This window comes from Juglans regia, chromosome 1 (genome assembly GCF_001411555.2).
Source record: "Juglans regia cultivar Chandler chromosome 1, Walnut 2.0, whole genome shotgun sequence".
NCBI lineage: Eukaryota > Viridiplantae > Streptophyta > Magnoliopsida > Fagales > Juglandaceae > Juglans > Juglans regia.
Window position 1 is genome coordinate 5,124,597 of NC_049901.1, and position 18,886 is coordinate 5,143,482.

The following is an 18,886-nucleotide window of genomic DNA, read 5'->3' on the forward strand; positions in this document are numbered from 1 at the left end:
TATATATATCGCTGGAATATATATATATATATATAGGACTATCTTCCTAAAATGTTTATTTGCATCCAGCTCCTAATTACTCATGTTAGCTGAATGTAACTGATATCATGTGTACATATTGAGGTGACCAGCCTTAATTATATATAATAAATTGGTCATGCAAGCTTTTCGCCCACAATATATATTATATGCAAGAGGAAGATGGTAGTATATGGCATATATAATCTTTCATCATATAGTTTCGGAAATGCTCGATCTGAACAAGAAAAAGAAAATTAGTTAGTATTTTAACCATTCATACGTGTACGTGTATTATATTGAAAAAGATTGAACATCTTTTAGCTAGCTAGGGACCATCATGAGCTTTTTGTGTGTGTGTGTGGGCATTGTCCAAGAGATGCACCGTGTTACGTACTACTCCAACTATATATGATTCGAAGGATATTATAATCAATATAATGGATTGATTTGTCATTTATTTATGCAACCAGCTCGATCTAGCTCCGAGTATTTGGAAACAGTGAAAGCTAGGGACTGGCCATTCAGTGATCGAGACGTTGGTGGTGCTACTTGTCCTTCTACACACCGCTTATGTACCTCCCTCATGGGTAGCTGAGATCAAGAGTAGTGATACTGTGTTTTCTGTTTTGTGCTGTACATAAATGGTTTCTTTAGAATTGGAAGCACTCAATTACGCCACTTAAATAATTGCATTACAGCAAGTATATATATATACATACAAGAAGCCGATCGAAGGGCGAGGAGGAAATTGGCCGTGTATCGAGATTGTATTCTGAAATTAAAGGGAAGCAAGCAGTAGATCATATAATATTGCAAGTCACATGACCTGACCGATTACAACGTACGTACATGACAGGCAACCATTGCTTTCATGCCGCCATGGTTGTCTCCTTTTTGGTGTTTGTTTGCACATGGCGAATAGACACACACACAGACCTTTATCATTTTGGTTCCCTATCTGAAATGTTGCTACAATTTTGCTTGTAAGAGAAATGAGTTTCTTACTTCATGTATTCGATCATTAACTATACCCCGGCCGGCCGGCCACTTATCTATGCTAAAAATCAATATATAGCAACGTAAATAGTTCCCAATTCACACACGGTTCCAAGATAAAAATTACTAGTTTTGCAGACTAGTAATTTTATCTTTCAAACCTCTTTTTTTCTATAGTACTGATGATCAATATCCTAAGAAATTTACCCATTAATTAGTACTACTACTTTTGATTATTAATATGCTTGTAGAGCAATCGTAATTTAATGTTAATTGGCTTGTTAATTCTATGGTGAGAATTACATATCTTGGGAGTTAATTGGAAGATTAATTCCCGATCGATCGTATCGGCGGCCTTGAGGATATTGATGCGTTTTCAGAGGCGTCTAGATCAATTAAAGATAATGGAATCGACACTTTTTGAAGACTTTAGAGATCAGCTTTTATGTGGGGATATAACATAAAGTAGTATATATAATTACGATTGCTTGCTCTTTCGGTTGGAGGGAGGAGGCCATGGCCATCTTCAATCATTAGAACAGTAAATGGCCGGTACGTTATTCTCTCTTTTTCATCCTCCCCATCCACTTCTTGTTCATAATATATTTGCAGTACTGGAAAATCCAAGAATTTATTTACCTTCATGAGGCGAATAAATGGTATATAGTATTATTATTTACCATTTTATTTCGCGCGGTATCTTCAATTCCATTCCAAAAATTAAACAGTGAAAAAGGATATCTACAAGAAAAGATCGATGTTATATGAGCATTGCTACACAACCTCCATCATACTTCACACTCAATATTTTTTTAAATTTTTTAAATTTTTAATATTTTTTTAAATTTTTTTTTTGAGTTTATTCTTTTTAAATTATTTTAAATTATTTATTTATTATTCATATAATAAATATTTAATAAAAAATAATAATATGGAGTGTAGAGTATTAGAAAGTTGTGAAAATTTTTTGATGTTATATTATATGGATCGAGAAACTTCAAAAGCTACTTTTGCTGGTGGAGAACTCACATCATCTTTTTCTGAGCTGAAAGACAGAGACATGCAAGAAGATAAAAAAAAAGGCCTTCGCTTTAATTTTAGACATGCAACACGATGACTCATATATACGTCGGATCGAGTGATGATCACTGTAACAAGATAAGAGTAAAGGCCATTCTAATTTCCATAGCCAGTCTAGTCTGTCGTAAATTCTAGTAGTCTGCTGGCCAGGGAAGTTATTTAATTACATGGGCCCTCGCTCGCTCGCTCGCTCGCTCAAAATGAATACTTGTATGGTACGATTCACCGACTGGCCTACGTACATACTCATCAACTACTGCTTCAATTTGTTTTGTCACATTCTTACAAACTGGTTCTTTTGTTTTTTTGTCGAAATGGCATCCACACATGATGCTTCCCCATCTTAATTATTACCCTATAGACGTTGTTGGTTCTGCTCCGGCCACCTCCATTTAATACCTCGAAATTAATATCGATCCATGCATGCTCAAATTAAAGGATCGATCCATGCATGATCTTCTGCCATGCCCAATAAGAGGGTCCTGAAAGCTTTGACTCAATCCTTTAATTTGAGCATGATCTTCTGCCATGCCAAATTAAAGGATTGATCTCTGCACTCAAAGCCTTTGAGTGCAGAGATCAGAGCGATGCTCTTGCATCTTTACCTAATTAAAATCCGCATGATGATCAGATTTGTTTGCTCCCTTTTTTTTTATGGAAAGGTTATTAATGAATACCCTGTTCATACGTCGACGTCTATTCCATTCTCGTTTTCTTGGGAATTCTTTGACTCCGGCCAACAGATATTTTTGGAAAGGTTATTAAGGCGTTTGGATAATGAATTTTTTTTAGGCATCCTGTGAATATTGGTAAAAAATAAATGAAAAAATATTAAATAATAGTACTGAAAAATATATAAAAAATAATAATAAAATAATAAATAATAATGAAGTATTCTAATTATCAAAATTAATCATAAGACATATTAATAATGTATTTTTAGTTGTTATCGTACCTTTATTTCATCCTATTTTTGTGCATACACTCCGGGTATTTTGGAAGCCTACATTTTGTTCAAAGGAAAAATGCAATAACATGTGTTTTGATCTCTTGCAACTCCAGAAAATGGTAAAATTTGCAGATTAATTTATCCACATATATACCTTATCCCAAGTGCTAGAGTTATCATTTGCTTAGAGTATTGGTATTGGACTCATCAAATGAGTATCATCTTTAAAATTTGATGAATTTATATTTAAAATCACTGTATTGGATTCAGCATATACTAAAATCTTCAATTTTGAGTTATAGTACATTTAAGTTCATCTCTAAATTTAAAGACTAATTGTTAACATTTTATAACTATTATTTTATTTACTTAAGTTATTGTTTCTCAATTTTGAGCTACAATGTATTCAAGTTGGGAAACAATAATTTAAGTATCAAATTAAATTATTAATTAATATATAGTTAGTGTAATTGTAAAATATGAAAAAAATAAATTAAAAATATTATAGTTAAAAAATAATATTATATTATTATTTTTACTAATCTAATGGTTAATTCAATATGGGGTTATGGCAAGAGAGGTTTTGGATTTATAGAAAATATGTACTTTTTATCAAATTTAAGAGATAAATTTGATGAAACCAATGTCAATGCTCTAATATCATCATGAAAACATTAAGGGCTGGTTTGATTATACAAAACCAAATTATTTTATCTCATCTCATCTCATATAATCGTTATAATTTTCTCAAACTTTCATATAAAATATAATAAATAATTCAAAATTTTTAAATTTTTAAATAAAAATAATATTATAATAATATTTTATTCAACTTTTAACAAAACATGTCATGTCATCTCATCTGAATTATGTAACGAAACGAGGTCTAAGAGCATCCTCATTGGCTTGACCAAATCCATCTTTAAAATTTAGCTAATATCATTTTTTTTTTAACATTTGTCATTCCATTTAAATTCAACCATCATATTAGATTATCCATTCGTTATTTATATAATAATAAAATATTATTAATTTAATAATTTTTTTATTTAATTTATTTTTATCACATTTTACAACTCTACCAATTAAATGTTAATAATAATTATATTTTAATTAAATTAATATTAAAAAATAATATTTTCAAAAGTTATTTAATGCTAATAATAAAAAATATTTGATTAAACTCATCTAAAATTCTATTTAAATTTCTTAGTTACAAACTAAATAGTATTTTTACTTAGAGTTAGAAATTAATATTTTAATATTTATTTAAAATAAAAAATTAATATTTTAATATTTAATAAATCAATTGTAGTTTTCAATCTTTAACTAATCATAATAATAAAAATCTAAATTATTTTAAAATTTTCCGATTTATTAAGAAATGCTTTTGACATCAGGTATATAAATTTTAACCAACTTTCACATTTGACCAAGTCACATGCATCTCGCATTTGGTAATTGGTAGGTAGAGGATTCTGCTGTCAAATTGACTTTCAGTGACCCGTCGTAAATTTAATAGGGAACATGTTTTTTCGGGTTTGTTTTCTTGGCACTTTTTATTTCTAGTCCACACAACCTACCACACTCGTTAACATTACTATTTTGTAAGAAAAATGCTTTGACAGTAAAGACATTTTATAAAATAAAATTTATAAATTATATAATTTGATATTTTACAATCTATTATATCATATAAAATTATATCAATTTATAAATTTATTTTTATATAATCTACTTGTATCATTAACAATTTTCTTTGGAATTACTTCCACAAATGCATTGAGTTTGACAATTAGGTTTCTTCATGTTGGTTTGTTTTCTCATTATTATACTAAACTTGATGAAAAATAATAATATTTTATTCATTTTATATTATTTTAATTCCTTTAGGTTTTCATATTTTATTTCTTGTTTAGTGAATCTTGTCCTCCTAATCGTTATTAAAATACATCTAAGAAAACCCCACGTGCAAAGAAAAAAACCAATCTGGAAGTGTAAGAGCATTGATAATGATTGTCAAGTCTAAAGTTTAGTTAGAATCTTAATTTTTAGCTATAATATCAATTTTGGATTAGGTAAGTCTATATTGGACTAGCCATTATAAAGTTAAAATAATAATATAATATTATATTTTTTACTTTTTTTTTATTTTTTTATTTACAAATACAATTTATATATTTCTTATATCTTCATATTTTGTAGAAATAATGTGTCTACTCAATCAATCAATAGAAATAATATGCATGCCATGCATGTTTTACCATTCAAAAAGAGAGGGAAGTGATGAAATAATTAAATATTACTTTCCATTGTGAATAGTAACTAGTCATATTTGAAGATGATTTAAGATTTACTATTCATCAAGTCTTAAGCTTTGGACCATTGGCTAGTTTAATATGGAGGCTTTTTCTCACATCTAGCTAACATTTGGATTCGTAAGTTATCTCAGCTCATCTTAATTCATCTCAACTCATCTCATTACTATTTATTACTATTCAGCAACTTTAACTCATAAATCTCACTACTATTCACAACTCATCTCATTACTATTCACAATCCATCTCAACTCATCTCAGCTCATTTCAAGTCATCTCAAGTCATCTTCGAATCCAAACATCTCCTGGCTTCGTTTGGATCATCAACCTATCTCAACTCATCTCAACTTATAATTACAACTTTTTTAAATTTTAACATAAAATAGAATAAACAATTCAACTTTTTCAAATCTCAAAATAATAATAATATTAAAAAATAATATTTTAACAATATTTTATCATTTTAACTCAACTCAACTCAATTCAATTCACTTTAACATCCAAACTCAACCTTAACTAATCCATTACCAATGCTCTAATAAGTTCAAGGCGTTCTATAATTTCTAAAACATCGATCTTTTTCTTTAGTTTGTAGTTTATTGTATTTTATTTTATAGAAAGACAAAAAAGGTATAGTTGGGTCAAAATTGTTTGGTCTTTACCGTCCTTATTTAGAAGAGGCACTGCTTGGTCCAACTCTCCCTGCTGTCAATGTAGAAAAAAAAGGTTCTCCTTTTTAACCTAATAAGGACAACATTTACCTCGATTTGTCACTTGTCAGCACCCTGCCTTGCTGGCCAGCTTATTACATAATCACGTGTGGCTTTTAAGCATAGCATAACACTACCTTTGGTTACTTAACCTCTTCCTTTCCTTCCTTTTTGAATACCGCTGCCACAACTAGAAGCTTTACAGCAAGAAAGACAGGAAAGAATGAGGACTAGGATCAAGGATGTATAGTCAATTATTTTGAGGGAGAGAGGAGTTCGAAACCCCATTCCCGTGATCTGAATTCCACCTTAGTTATAGTACAAAACCCAGATTTCCACAGAGAGAAAAACTGATCTGCAATACAAGTTTTTTTTGTACTTTTCAATGAGACTGATAAAAGAAAAGGGGTAAGATTCTTGAACCAAAATTAATGTTTTCAGACTAACAGTTTGAGTCAAAACAATGTGCTATGAAGCACAGCATCTGTACAGATAAAACAGTATTAGAAGAAGATTCAAACACGGTATAAATCAGGATTGGGAGCTTATGGGAGGACATCTGCTTGGAACAGCTGACATTCCAACCTCTACTGTCCAAAACAGATGCATTTCAACAACTAATTGAAATTGGTGAATTGTTTAGTGTAATCTAATACATATCAATCATCCTGTCATCTTTAGTTTTATTAAAATAATGAATCTAAGATTAATAGATAAAGACACGTATGGCATATTGATGAGTGCAAATGCATGAATATATGTACGTGACCTCGTAAGCCTAAAAGGATTTTACTTTTTGAAAGTAGACGCTCCCTAAAGCTCGAGAAAAAAATATATCAGACAGACGTAGACACAACGGCATTAGTCGGCAATTTCTCTTCAGCTCAGACACCAAACCCGGATTTTGTCTCTAATTAAGATTTAAATACATATAAAATAGCAGCATCGAATTATTTATTTATTTCACTGTGGGTGTTGACCAATGCTCCGGTGCGCATGGGGGGCCCTCTCTGTCATTGCTACGCTCTCCTTATCCCACCCACACGGCACACCTCGTCTACTCTCTCTCACACACTCACTTCGGACCACTAGACTCTCGGTTCTTTGGCACAGTGCCTCGAGCTTCTTCAATCTATATGGCTTTGCGAAGATACGTCTAAATCATGTATCTGATTCCATTCTTCTGTATTCGTCATCCTTTCACTTTCTAGATCGTCGACAATCTTTGTTTCTCTCTCCCTCTGAGTTTTGTTCTGCGGATAGCTTTTTCGACTCTGGTCGTTGTTGCGTGCAGCGATGTAGATAGAGCTACTACCAGTGACCGCTCTCTCTCTCTCTACCGTTCTCTGCGCGCGCGTCTCTGCTTCGGGGAGAGTGCGTCGGTCGTCTCTTTGCTGGCTCCTTAAGCGTTGCTTTCCTGATTCAGCTTTATTTGCTTTGTTGCTTACGTTTGGCATTGTTATTTTCATTATTTCTGTACGGAAGGTTCCTGTTTTAGGATTTCTGCTCTCGCTGGATCAGCTCTGGATTCCTAGACTCATTTGGAACTTTAATGCTGTTTCTTCATAGACAGTGAGAGACGTTGTTGGGTTTCAGTGATTTTCTTTTTTTACGACAATGCAGGATCCAGCTTGAGAAATTTGGGGGCTTTTGTGGGTTTTTTGGGTGTTTATGAGTGGTTGAGGGGGGTTTGTGTCTTGTCCTTCAGGGTTTATTAATTGTTGGAGAAATGAATGAGAATCCGGGGAAAGCGTCGTCGTGTTTGGCCATTACTGCAGAGAAGCGGACGCATAGGCCTGGTGGTTGTGTTGGGATTTTCTTTCAGCTTTTTGATTGGAACCGGAGGTTCGCCAAGAAGAAGCTCTTCTCCAGGAAGCTGCTTCCACCAGGTCACTCTTTTATCCATCGAACGAACCTCATATTGCTTCATTATTTCTCGCTTTATCCTTCTCCTTCACTCTCTGCTAAAGCAAACATTCATACAAATTTTCCATTTGATTATAAAAATAAAGCTTATTTATTTTATTTTTTTGGATGCATTAGTTCGTGCAAAACAAGCTTCTAAGAAGTTTAAAGGGGATGAGAAGATGCCCATTTCCAAGCTCCATTTGGTATGCATTTTTCTTTGTAGAAATATGGGTTGCTATTCGTGTTGTTGTCTTTTGCGTATTTTATTTTTGTTCTGCCTCTCTTCTACTTGTAAAGTAAAGCTTTATTTGTTTATTTTGTAATTGGGTATTCTGGTTATGTTTGCATACTAGATTGCTGATGAAAACAGTGGTGGTTTCCCAAACGTGAAGAAAAATGGGAATCGTAGGGTAGATTTCGATAAAAAGCATGAAATGCGGGCTCCGGGTTTGGTTGCTAGGCTAATGGGTCTTGAATCCATGCCAGCTGTGCATCGAGATAAGCCTAAGAAACCCTCATTCTCCGATAGTTGTGTTAATGGAGAGGAGAAATTTTTGGCTAGTCCCGGTAGGTTTGATAAGGGGGCGTTGAATTTGGGGAAGGGAGGAACCAGGCAGGAATCAAGGCCTCAGAAGCTTCAAAAGACTGGGCCGTTTGAGGGACGGGCAGTGACTAGGTTTGGAGCTGAGGCATTACAAATTAAGAGTGTTTTGTCAAGGTCAAGAAAGCACCATAATCATCACCCGAAGCTTGCTTCGCCGTTGAAGGGTCCTAGGATTTCCTCTGGGAGGAATGTGTCTCGAAGCTCTCGGTTAATTGGCGCAGCTACTAGGATTTTGGAACCAGGCCTGCAAGCTACCAGCAGAGCGAAATGCACTCTTACTTATTCAAGTTCTGTGCATCATTTTCCCACGGATGAGATTGAGACAGAGAGAACGAGCTTTATGTCACTAGATTCATCAAAGCAATCTAGTTATAATGCGGGCTCAGCCCAGCATTTGGTGGGGCAGGCATCTTGTAAAAATTGTGGTAATTTAGTGGCCTATGAACCAAACGTTGGGGAAAATCCATCTGCTTTTTTTGCTTCAAATTTTGTCAATGCCTCTACTCGGGACTCGGGATGGAGTAAACCAAGGGCACCAGAATCCTCCCATGAGCAAGAAAGAGAGGCGGCTTTTCATAGAAGCAAGGTCCAGGATGTTCCTCTTGCTGCTAAATCAAAAGAAAGTTTACGAATCCATTATGAACCAATTGCAGAAAGACTGCCTCTATCTCAAGAAGGTCAACAACAATTGCGTTTATCGAGCCAAACATGCAAGCCTAAAAAAGACGAATCATCTTCCGTAGTTTTCAAGCACAGGATGCAAACAGAGGATCATATGTTGCTAGGGAGGGACAGGATTCCACCTAGGGCTAAAGTAAGTAATCTACAGGGCCAAAGAGTCTCATCAGCTGGAAATACTGTTGCTGGGACCAAAGATTTTGTTGCTTTGAACCGAAGTCTAACTGGTCGAACTAGGCCAAAGCTGCCTACCAAGGTAGACAATTCCAGGCTTGAAGTAGGAAAGAAGGCTTGTAATGGAAGGGATGGTTCCTTACCACAATTAAGGACTCCAGTGCGGAAAAGAAGAACTATAAATTTCAGTGGGCAAACTGAAAGCCCAGGTTTTGTCAGTTCGACGATTGCAAAAGAGAGAAATATTTGCACTGATGCTTCGACTGGAAAAGGCATGGGGCTTAATGCTCACTCCATGAACCGAAATGGTGTCAATAGTAGATTAACTGGTCAGGGAGATGAAGAGAGAGCCAATGGAAATAAGGAAGCTGATATTATTTCTTTTACTTTCAATTCCCCTGTAAGGCACAAGACTCTAGTTCCAACCAAATCGGAAGAGAGAATAAGAAATGAAGATGAAAGTCTATCTTTTCAAAAGCCATTGCCATTGAGAAGAGATGCTTTAGGGATCCTTCTGGAACAAAAATTGAAGGAATTAACTTGTCAAGAAGATGATGAATTGACAAAGGGTGCTCCAGTGAAGACATCTTCTGCTATGATTCTCCAAGAGTTAATATCTGCCATGACAGCAGGGCAGCCTTGCTTTCAAGATGGTCATATTTTCAATAATGATAAAGCTTTCGAGGTACTTGCATTGCTACCATATTTTCCAACTTTGGTTTCTGTAGTTCAACCTGCATTGCTTTACCACAGACAGACACTCTTTACTGTTATAGCCATGAAAAATTCTACTCATCATCCCCGCACCACACATCACACATGATTTTTTAATTTTTTTCTCCCTTACCAAATGAGTGGTGTATGGATGATAAGTAGAATAACTCAATTGGTTTAGGAGGAATAAAACAAAAAAATATTAAAAAAAATAAAATTAAGTGTGGTGTGTGGGATGAATAGTAGCAAAGCTCTATAGCTATTCTACCCACACACCCAGAATGACAAAATGCATTATTATTTTAGCTGGAATCGTTACTACCATATTTGGCTTTTATGTCAATGTATGCATGAAGAGATACCATTAGAACACTCGTTTCAACCTGTATGCCTAAAAAAATTTGTCTTTGTTCGAAACTCTTCCGTCTGAATCATTACAGTAATAATGTATCAGTGGTAAAATTAATTTTTACTAAAAAACAGTGTTCTATATTATTATGGCAAAAAATGTGAGTATTTTGTAATTATGGTAGCAGAGTTCACTTTCAACTTGTCTATGAAATATTTATTCCTATGTAATATTTATTCTAATTGTCATGTCTGTATGACTGTACCTAATCATACTCTGTATGAAAGGTTGTTATTTTCTGTAGGAGACGGCATTAGTTGGTGCTCCAACTTTCTTATTAGAATTGAGGATAAAGATTAGTCATATTTGGTTGCATTGCAGTGAATTCCTTATATCATGCCAATTTCATTAAAATCTTGGGTAAAGATTAGTGTGCGTTATCCAGTATTTCAAATTCCTGGCAGTTGCATTTTTATGCAATTGAATGGATTTTAAATTGAAAACCTTTTAATCTTTAAAAAGGATTTGCAGGGGGAGACATCTGAAAATAAAATCTGTAAGTATTATTGATTATATGGTTTGAGTAAATAAAATTCTTGGATTGATAAATGATTTAATGATCATTCCTTTCTGTTCCCCTTAGAACTTTTGGGAGGTTTGTGAGAACTATTAACTGATTCCCCACCAGGATGCAACGTTAAAGCTGGACACCTATTAGTATGTGAAGCTGGATGCCAGTTCTTCCTCAATCATTTGGGAACATGTATGTGGATACGATTCCCATGGTGATTCCCTACAAAAATCCAAAAAGGACGATCACACTTTTTCCTTAACATCCCATAGCCTAATTTATGATTTTCACAAAGACCATCATTATGGTAATTCTCTGAGCAATATATCTTTTACAGTAAGATGAAAGGAGTCACATGTCAAAAATAGTTTAGCATGGAGCATGACAGATGCATAGCACAAGCGTCAGGGACATATCTGAAATTAAACGTCAATTTGGACCAGACTGGAAAATGCTAACAATTAGTTTTTATTTGTTCCTTTCTTCCGCTAGGTTTTCCTTGCTGATTAGGAAGATTTTGATATGTTTGTATGATTGTTTAACAGCTTGCTTTCAAGTCTAACTATTATTGATCCTTTTATTTATTCTCTTGGATCTTCTGCTATTGTTGAGCGAATAGTGTTTCAGCAATCATTAGTGCAGTTCTCTTGTTACTTTCTTCAGACTAAAGCAGAGATGGAAGGATTAGTTGGAAGCTCATGTCAGAGTCATCATCTTAGCCCTGGATCTGTTCTTGAAGTTTCATTCTCTTCTAGTAGTCTGGATGAAAGCCCAGGTAAAAAAAAGAAAAAAAAGAGAGAGAAGACGAAAGAAAGTCAAATTACATTCTAGAGAATGTTGAACAAATGTCTTTTTAAATCTGCTTCAGGTTGACTGATTTCTGGAATAAATTGTTAAAATGCATCCTTTTCTTTCCTATAAATATGGTTTCAATTTCTTCCTGTTTCATTTTCTGTCTCCAATCGTTGCAGTTCCAGGGCATAGGTTGTGCCCCAACTCCATGGATTATTCCTATAATCAGTTACAACCACTGGAATTCGATGCTGATCTTTTGGATTCCGCAACCTCATTTGATAAAGAAAGGACAGATTGTGAGATGGTCGCTGATTTTGTCAGAAATGTCGCCAAAGTATTGGATACCATGAATCTTACTGGGGCTGGGCTGATGGGAGTGAAGGTCTCTCAAGCAAAGGAGGTAATCTTGAATTCTGAACTCTTATTTGGAGGTGCAACCCCACATACCTTAGATGGAATGAAAGGCTTTCTTGTTAGTCCCCATCTCCTTGATGAACTGGAATCTTTTGCTCGTGCTGCGTGGACAAATTACATTGGCTTTATTGGTTTGGAGGATACCAAAGAGGGAAATCACCTCCGGAGACTTCTTTTTGACATGGTCATAGAATGTTTAGACTCAAAATATGGTCGATACTGCAATTCTGGATTCAAGACATGGTCTAGATTGCCATTATGCATGAGTAGGGATAAGTTGGTTTTAGATGTTGCAGAGGAGGTTAGGAGGTGGACTGATTTGGTTGGGATGATCCCAGACGAGATAATAGAATGGGAGATGGGTCATTCCTTGGGGAAATGGACTGAATTTCATATCGAAGTATTTGAGACTGGTGCTGAAATCGATGGGGACATACTTCAGTTTTTGGTTGAGGAAATTGTGATGGACCTGTTGGATGGCAGGTCAGGTCCCTTCTGAATTTCGTATAGGCCCTACTATTTTTTGAGTTCTTTCCATTGGGTAATGTGACTCACCAGAACTTCTCTACATGTTAATTGAAGCAAGAGTTTGTTAATTGTTGTACAAATTAATCAAAGGCATTTATTGAAAGTGCCCACTGGATTGAAGATTAGCACTGTACATGCCTTCTTGAATCTAACTTGTCTTGAAATAACCACACAGTCTGTAATGGTTTTTTTTTTTTCTTTTTTCGTCAGTGGTAATCAAGTATTATGAGGTGAAAATCCCCTCTATGTCAAGAAGCATGCTTGTCTGGATTATTGGCTGTTTGTACTTATTGTCTGACCGTGATTTGTTGTTCAGTCAAAAGGATCTCTTTTGTTGTTCAGTCATGGTTGCTTTTGCAATGATTAAACCAGGTTTCACTGGTCCTGTTTGTTTTGGCTATCTTAAAAAATTCACAAGGTTTTAGGATCTTCTTCCTGACTAGGTACTGAGAAAGAAAACACAGGCGATAAATCCCATTACGGAAGAACAGAAGTCCGTGGGACATCCTTTAGTATATTACAATCATGATCTCAGTCACATCTGGAGCTTTGCACTCTTATGAAGCAATAGAGCGAAAAAATAGAAATAAATTCATCTTCAGCCTCTCGAGAAAGCAAATGGAAGATTACTCTAAAAAGCTCCCGGTGAAACAAACCCAATTTAACAAAATACGGAAGGAAAGAAAGAATGACGTATCCTATGTAAAAATTAAAACCTCCACCAGCACCGGATTCAAAACTGTCTGTACGCCAAAACAGTCTTAGCCACCCCTCTACTGCTCCTCCCTCTCCTGTTTTCTCCATTAATGGCATTCGCGGCGGTCGAGGACAGCCCCTTCAATTCCTCAACACTAGCATAGCTCTTCCTTGCCATTAATCCACCAGCACCACCACCCCTCTTTTCCCCTGCACTTGCCGACTTACTCCCCCTCGAGTTCGACAAGACGCCGTTTACTTTGGACCAGTTCTTTGATGGTGGCGTCATCTCGAGCACTGACGGAAGTGTCGTCACTGGCTTCCGGTTCTCTTTTCGTAATGCCGCTGAGAAATCCGGTACCGACTGCGCAAGAATGGACGAGGACCCTTTAGGCCTAGAGACCAAATTCGCTTGAAATTTGACCTGTTTCTTCGGAGGGGTTAGCTTTGGCTCAAACTGTTCCGGTTCTTGTTGCTTTCTTTGATTCATTCTTAGCTTTGCCTCTCGCAGCTCAGCGTATGCTCGATATCTGGGGCCTCTCTCCATGATAAAGCCCTCCGTGATGAGCCTCAGAGGAACGGGTTGATTGGAGCTTGAATTCTGAGAGCGGATGAGTGATATGGGGTCGAGGGCGTGGAAGAGAGATTGGAGCATTGGATTTTGTTGATGGGTTTGAGGCAGGGAGCCGTTGGTCTCTGCCATTGTTGATGAATTTGAGGTTTGTCGATTGATTAATAGCTTTTGTAGTTTCTTCGAGCTTCGGTACTTTTTCCAATTAAAAATTTGATTTTGCAACGGTCTAATAGACCCAGTAAAGAGTAAGGAGAGAGAGAGAAGTCAGTGGGTCTTCTGGCTGACCACAACGTTATAATTGAGGCTATTTTCGAAATAAGAAAGGGTCCGAATCACATTGGATTCCATGGCAGCCGTCTGATATATCGGATATTCATGATGGATGTCTAAGATCCATCCAACTTTATAGGATCCACTAGGAATAGGATTCTTCCTGTTTTGGGCATTTGCAAGGGAGGAAGTATCTACAGAACCTTCATGGGAGGGGCATATGTTCATGTTGAGCAGAGCATTGCCTCCTACCTAGAAAACATTGAGGTCTCGTTTTAAGGACAAAGTCAGCGAGCAAAACCGATGATGGCGCAATGGACTGCAACAAACAATTTGATTGGCCGCATGCCCCTTATTAAATTACCTCAATGTTTATTCAACTTTCACGGTAGAAAATATCCACCTAACTCTAGTTTAGCCTCTTGAATAAACTGGACTGTAAAAAGTACCATTATATTTCCCTTCTATGTATGTTTTCTTGCTAAGAAAAAATAAATAAATAAAAAAGTCGTATAAAAGAATGGGTCCAAACTACACTCTTAACTCTGAATGATTCAGCAAGCATATGCAAGGAATGATGTACATAGAATAGTAACCAAAGAATATAGATAGAACTAGAGAAAAGGAGGGTGGGTTAGGTGGAAAAGGGGGGTTGAATTAAATGTGAAATGCTACAACAAAATTGTTACACATCTCTTTGGTCCGTAGTGCGAGGAAGATAACAAGAAGCTTCATCTTTTGGCTCAAACATGAGAGAGAAGCACCCGACTGAACAAGCATGTGATGGTATGGACGGGTAGATACCTCTCTTCAATCAATTTCACCTGTCAGGATCGTACTTTTTATACTTATATTTCTATCTCCAACTGGTTTGTTTGGATTCGCAAGTCATCTCAACTCATCTCACTACTATTCATTACTATTCAGCAACTTTAACTCACAAATCTCACTACTATTCACAACTCATCTCATTATTATTCACAATCCATCTCAACTCATCTCAAGTCATCTTGCGAATCCAAATAAACCTATTGATGCTTTGGCTAAATCCATAAAGTACTGAGTACTCAGGTCTTGACAGCCTCGACTCCTTGTTCCGGTACTGCATCAATCTGTCCACAAACAGCTACCACCAGTTAAATTAATTTGCTAATGCTAACATAGAAAAAATTCACAGGCATATACACCAAGACACGATTGTGCTACTCTGCAGTCTGCATGTGCCAGCTCTATACCAATAGAATCTGTACAAGTTCAGTTCGATCTACTAAACTCCTAGAGAATAAAAGCTTCCGAGTCCATGATTCTAGAGATTTTTAATAGGGATGACAATATGTGATACGACCGGTGAACCAAACACGAACATGACACAAGATTAGTAAATTTGGATTTGATATTAACGGATTCGGGTCAAAACGGATTGACCTGTTATAATACGATTTATAAATGGATTAATAACAAATCAACTCACTTAACCTGAAATCAGCTAGTTTAGAGTTATTTCAAAATTACAATTTTATTATTGTTAAGTTGTAGTATTAATATTTCTTAGTTTGCTTATGTTTTTATTATTGAGATTATAATTTTAGACCTATTTGTTAGTGTTAAGTTTGTAATATTAGTTTTATTATATATTAAAATTTGAAAAATATTGATAATTTTTATTAGTAGGTGGTTAAGAAATTGTGTCTACTAATAAATATAGTTTTAACCTTGATATGAAATTATGCTAATAAAGTCAAATGGGTTATGTGTAATAGTTCAACTAATTTATATAAAACGGATTTAAATGAGTTATGTCGCGTTGACCTATTTCTAGTTAATTATTCAATGAATCAAAACAGATGACACGATACGACCCGTTATCTAAATAGGTTAGGTTGGGATTTAAAAATTTGATACATTCAACTTAAAAGGTCGGGTTTGGGTTGATTTATTTAATCGAATATTCATTACTTGACACGACACGAACATGATCCGAAAACACGATTTACCACTCATACTTTTTAATGCCGATAAACATGAAAAATCTTGAATTTTGAATCAAGATATGTAAATCTTTTCAAATTAAGGAAATACTTTTGAGATTTGCAGGTGATAGTACTTAAGGGACCAACCTATATATGCACAATCGAGTCTATATTATACACACGTGTGTGTGCATGCGCTTTCTTAGAGATATGTTGTTTCCAAATTATTTCCAATCAATATGACATTTTCACTGTTCTCATGCTTGGTGCATGCTTGTTTCAAGTTATTGAGGGATAGCAATTACCCCTATCACTAAATAACTTATTGATCCTTTCCTTTCTTCCACTGGAATGAATTGGCCAAGCCTTGGTTTCTGTTTGTTAAATTGAGATAGCATTAGAAGAAATTAAGCATCCTTTCATTTTCACTGTTCTCATGCTTGGTGAGGTTACTTGGGAACTTGAATAATATTCCATCTTCAACTTTTTTAATTAAAAGCACAATCGTTGGCCGGAATGCCCAAATCATGATATCATGTATTCGCAATTGCTTTGCACAAAAGGCAGTGTCATTACCAATACCCATCACATCCATCCCAAAATTGAACCTGGCCGGACTCCCCCCACCGCATTGTATGTACCGTACGAATTAATCGGGGATGAAAACACAGATAAATGTGAGATACTTTATCTTGGAAGTTAGGTCCGATCGATCAACTTTCGAAGCAACGTCGAGCAGAAAAAGACAAGCAAAATTGAAACGTACGAGAATCAATTTGCTAGCCAACTCTAGCATTGTTTTCTTGTGTCGAAATTATGATTTTATCAAAACAAGTAGAAGGAAAAGTAGTTAGAGTCACACTTTAACTCCAGACGACAATGCAGATGCTAATTTCTGCCCAACCTCATGAATTTTGTGACACCAGATTAAATTACCATGTATCGTCGTGTGTAGTTTCTAATAAAAATGGACAAGCATCGATTTCAGAGAGCAGAATGAAAGTGGTAAATAAATTCTCTTTTTTTGTTCTTTTCTGCGTAGAATGTACATGAAATTGCTTCACTCTTGTAAGTTGGAAAATTGAAAACTCACATGCCCAGCTCTCCTAACCTCATAAATTTCCCTTCCAGAACTAAGGTGTGCTCGGCTCAAACCCAAATCATGGTCCAGTAGGCCCAAGACCGAGTTGCAAATTCAGGCCCAAACTCTTATCGAAGTGAGAACCTCCACCATCTCTGGCGAACCCACTCAGCCCAGGCACAAGTCCGGCATGGTTGCCGACGCCATGAGAGAAAACTGCCATCATGGATTCCTCAACTTCTCCGGCATAGAAACGCCTTCCAGGCACCGAGGTCGCCCCAGAATGATAAACGCCACCGCTTGGCAGGGCGTAAGGTGTTGCTGTACCTGCATGAGACATGAGAAACCACGAAGGGGACTGTGGCGGCGTCCCCGCCGCTGAGCCAAGGAGGTGTGCTGGTGGCGTGAACGCTGATATCATTGGGTTTTTCCGAAGGTGTGAGGCGGCGGCCATCTGGTTTCGACTTGCTTGCATTTGTGCCCGCTTTAGTAGCTGTCTTTCTTTCTTGTGGGCGTTCTGATGGCCTCCCAATGCCTGTGAATTGGCGAACTCGCGGCAACAGTATTGACACTCGTATTTTCTGCCTTCGGTGGATTGGAAATTTTCAGATTCGTGTGACCCAGATGGGGATTTGCTTGAATCCGAGTCGTTTTCTTCAGAAACGCTCTGAATGTTGAAGCCAAAGAGCTTCAGAGGGGAGGTGGTGGTGGTGGTGGTATTTGGTTTTGTAGGATAATCAATCTCAGCCATGAGAATGATCAAAGAGAGACAGAGAGATCACTACTACTGCCAGAGATCCAAGAATGAGATCAGAGGGCTGCAAATGGGTGGTCTTGGTACAGCCTGCATGTGGGATCTAGCTAGATATATATATAGGATAAAAAAAAATCTTGGGATGCTGTATTAATTAGAGAGTCTAATCATTAGAGGGATGCACAGAAGAAGAGGAACAAGAAAAGAGAAAGTGTTAATTAGTTGCGAAAACCCCGAGGAAAAGAAATTAGCACCTACCATCAGGAAGAACCCAGAACAAGAAAACTAAGATGGATCGTGGATTATACTTATAGTAGCACCCTTTTAAATAATTATGAGTGATGCTGTGAACTCTGAAGTACATTAAAATGCATGAGTATGTAATCTGGTATTATACGTTTCAGAAATATACCTGTATTTATTTTATAGAACGCCTAGGAGTACGTCTTTCTCCAACCCAAACTGTTGACAGTATATCATTTTCCAAAGGTTGTACTAGCATGCTATTCGTTCTGAATGATTTGGCACGTACGTACGTATGATTTACATAGTAAGTTTGTTTCAAATCCAACATCATCTGTCTCCCACAAAGTTTTTTTGCATGACCCACATGTCATAACCAACATGTGTGTTGGCTATCCAACATTAGATCGCATCACCTCATGCAAGTGGTGGTTCAGAAAAAAAACTGAACCCTAACATTATTAATTCCGTGGAAAACTTTGTTTTATA

The 18,886-nt window shown here is 36.1% G+C and overlaps 3 protein-coding genes across 3 annotated transcripts; 1 reads left to right on the plus strand and 2 right to left on the minus strand.

The window, feature by feature from the left end:
- Positions 1-7,108: 7,108 nt before the first annotated feature.
- On the plus strand, positions 7,109-13,150 carry LOC108988167. The gene is made up of 5 exons (XM_018961314.2): positions 7,109-7,963; positions 8,118-8,185; positions 8,336-10,123; positions 11,736-11,847; positions 12,044-13,150. Exons 1-5 carry the CDS (start codon positions 7,804-7,806, stop codon positions 12,778-12,780), a joined length of 2,865 nt encoding a protein of 954 aa, XP_018816859.1. The 5' UTR covers positions 7,109-7,803; the 3' UTR covers positions 12,781-13,150.
- A 103-nt stretch (positions 13,151-13,253) lies between these two features.
- Positions 13,254-14,388, minus strand: LOC108988168. Its single transcript, XM_018961315.2, has one exon. The coding sequence runs from the start codon at positions 14,206-14,208 to the stop codon at positions 13,543-13,545; it is 666 nt and encodes a 221-aa protein (XP_018816860.1). The 5' UTR covers positions 14,209-14,388; the 3' UTR covers positions 13,254-13,542.
- Positions 14,389-17,216: 2,828 nt separating this feature from the next.
- On the minus strand, positions 17,217-18,850 carry LOC108987954 (zinc finger protein 6-like). Its single transcript, XM_035689026.1, has one exon. It carries the CDS (start codon positions 18,149-18,151, stop codon positions 17,480-17,482), a length of 672 nt encoding a protein of 223 aa, XP_035544919.1. The 5' UTR covers positions 18,152-18,850; the 3' UTR covers positions 17,217-17,479.
- Positions 18,851-18,886: the final 36 nt, after the last annotated feature.

Excerpts from the sequence above, each read along its gene's own strand:
- LOC108988167 (XM_018961314.2), top strand. The coding sequence starts at position 7,804 with ATGAATGAGAATCCGGGGAAAGCGTCGTCGTGTTTGGCCATTACTGCA. Across the intron at positions 7,964-8,117 it reads CAGGAAGCTGCTTCCACCAG|TTCGTGCAAAACAAGCTTCT; the intron begins GTCACTCTTTTA and ends TGGATGCATTAG. Across the intron at positions 11,848-12,043 it reads TAGTCTGGATGAAAGCCCAG|TTCCAGGGCATAGGTTGTGC; the intron begins GTAAAAAAAAGA and ends CAATCGTTGCAG.
- LOC108988168 (XM_018961315.2), bottom strand. The coding sequence starts at position 14,208 with ATGGCAGAGACCAACGGCTCCCTGCCTCAAACCCATCAACAAAATCCA.
- LOC108987954 (XM_035689026.1), bottom strand. The coding sequence starts at position 18,151 with ATGGCTGAGATTGATTATCCTACAAAACCAAATACCACCACCACCACC.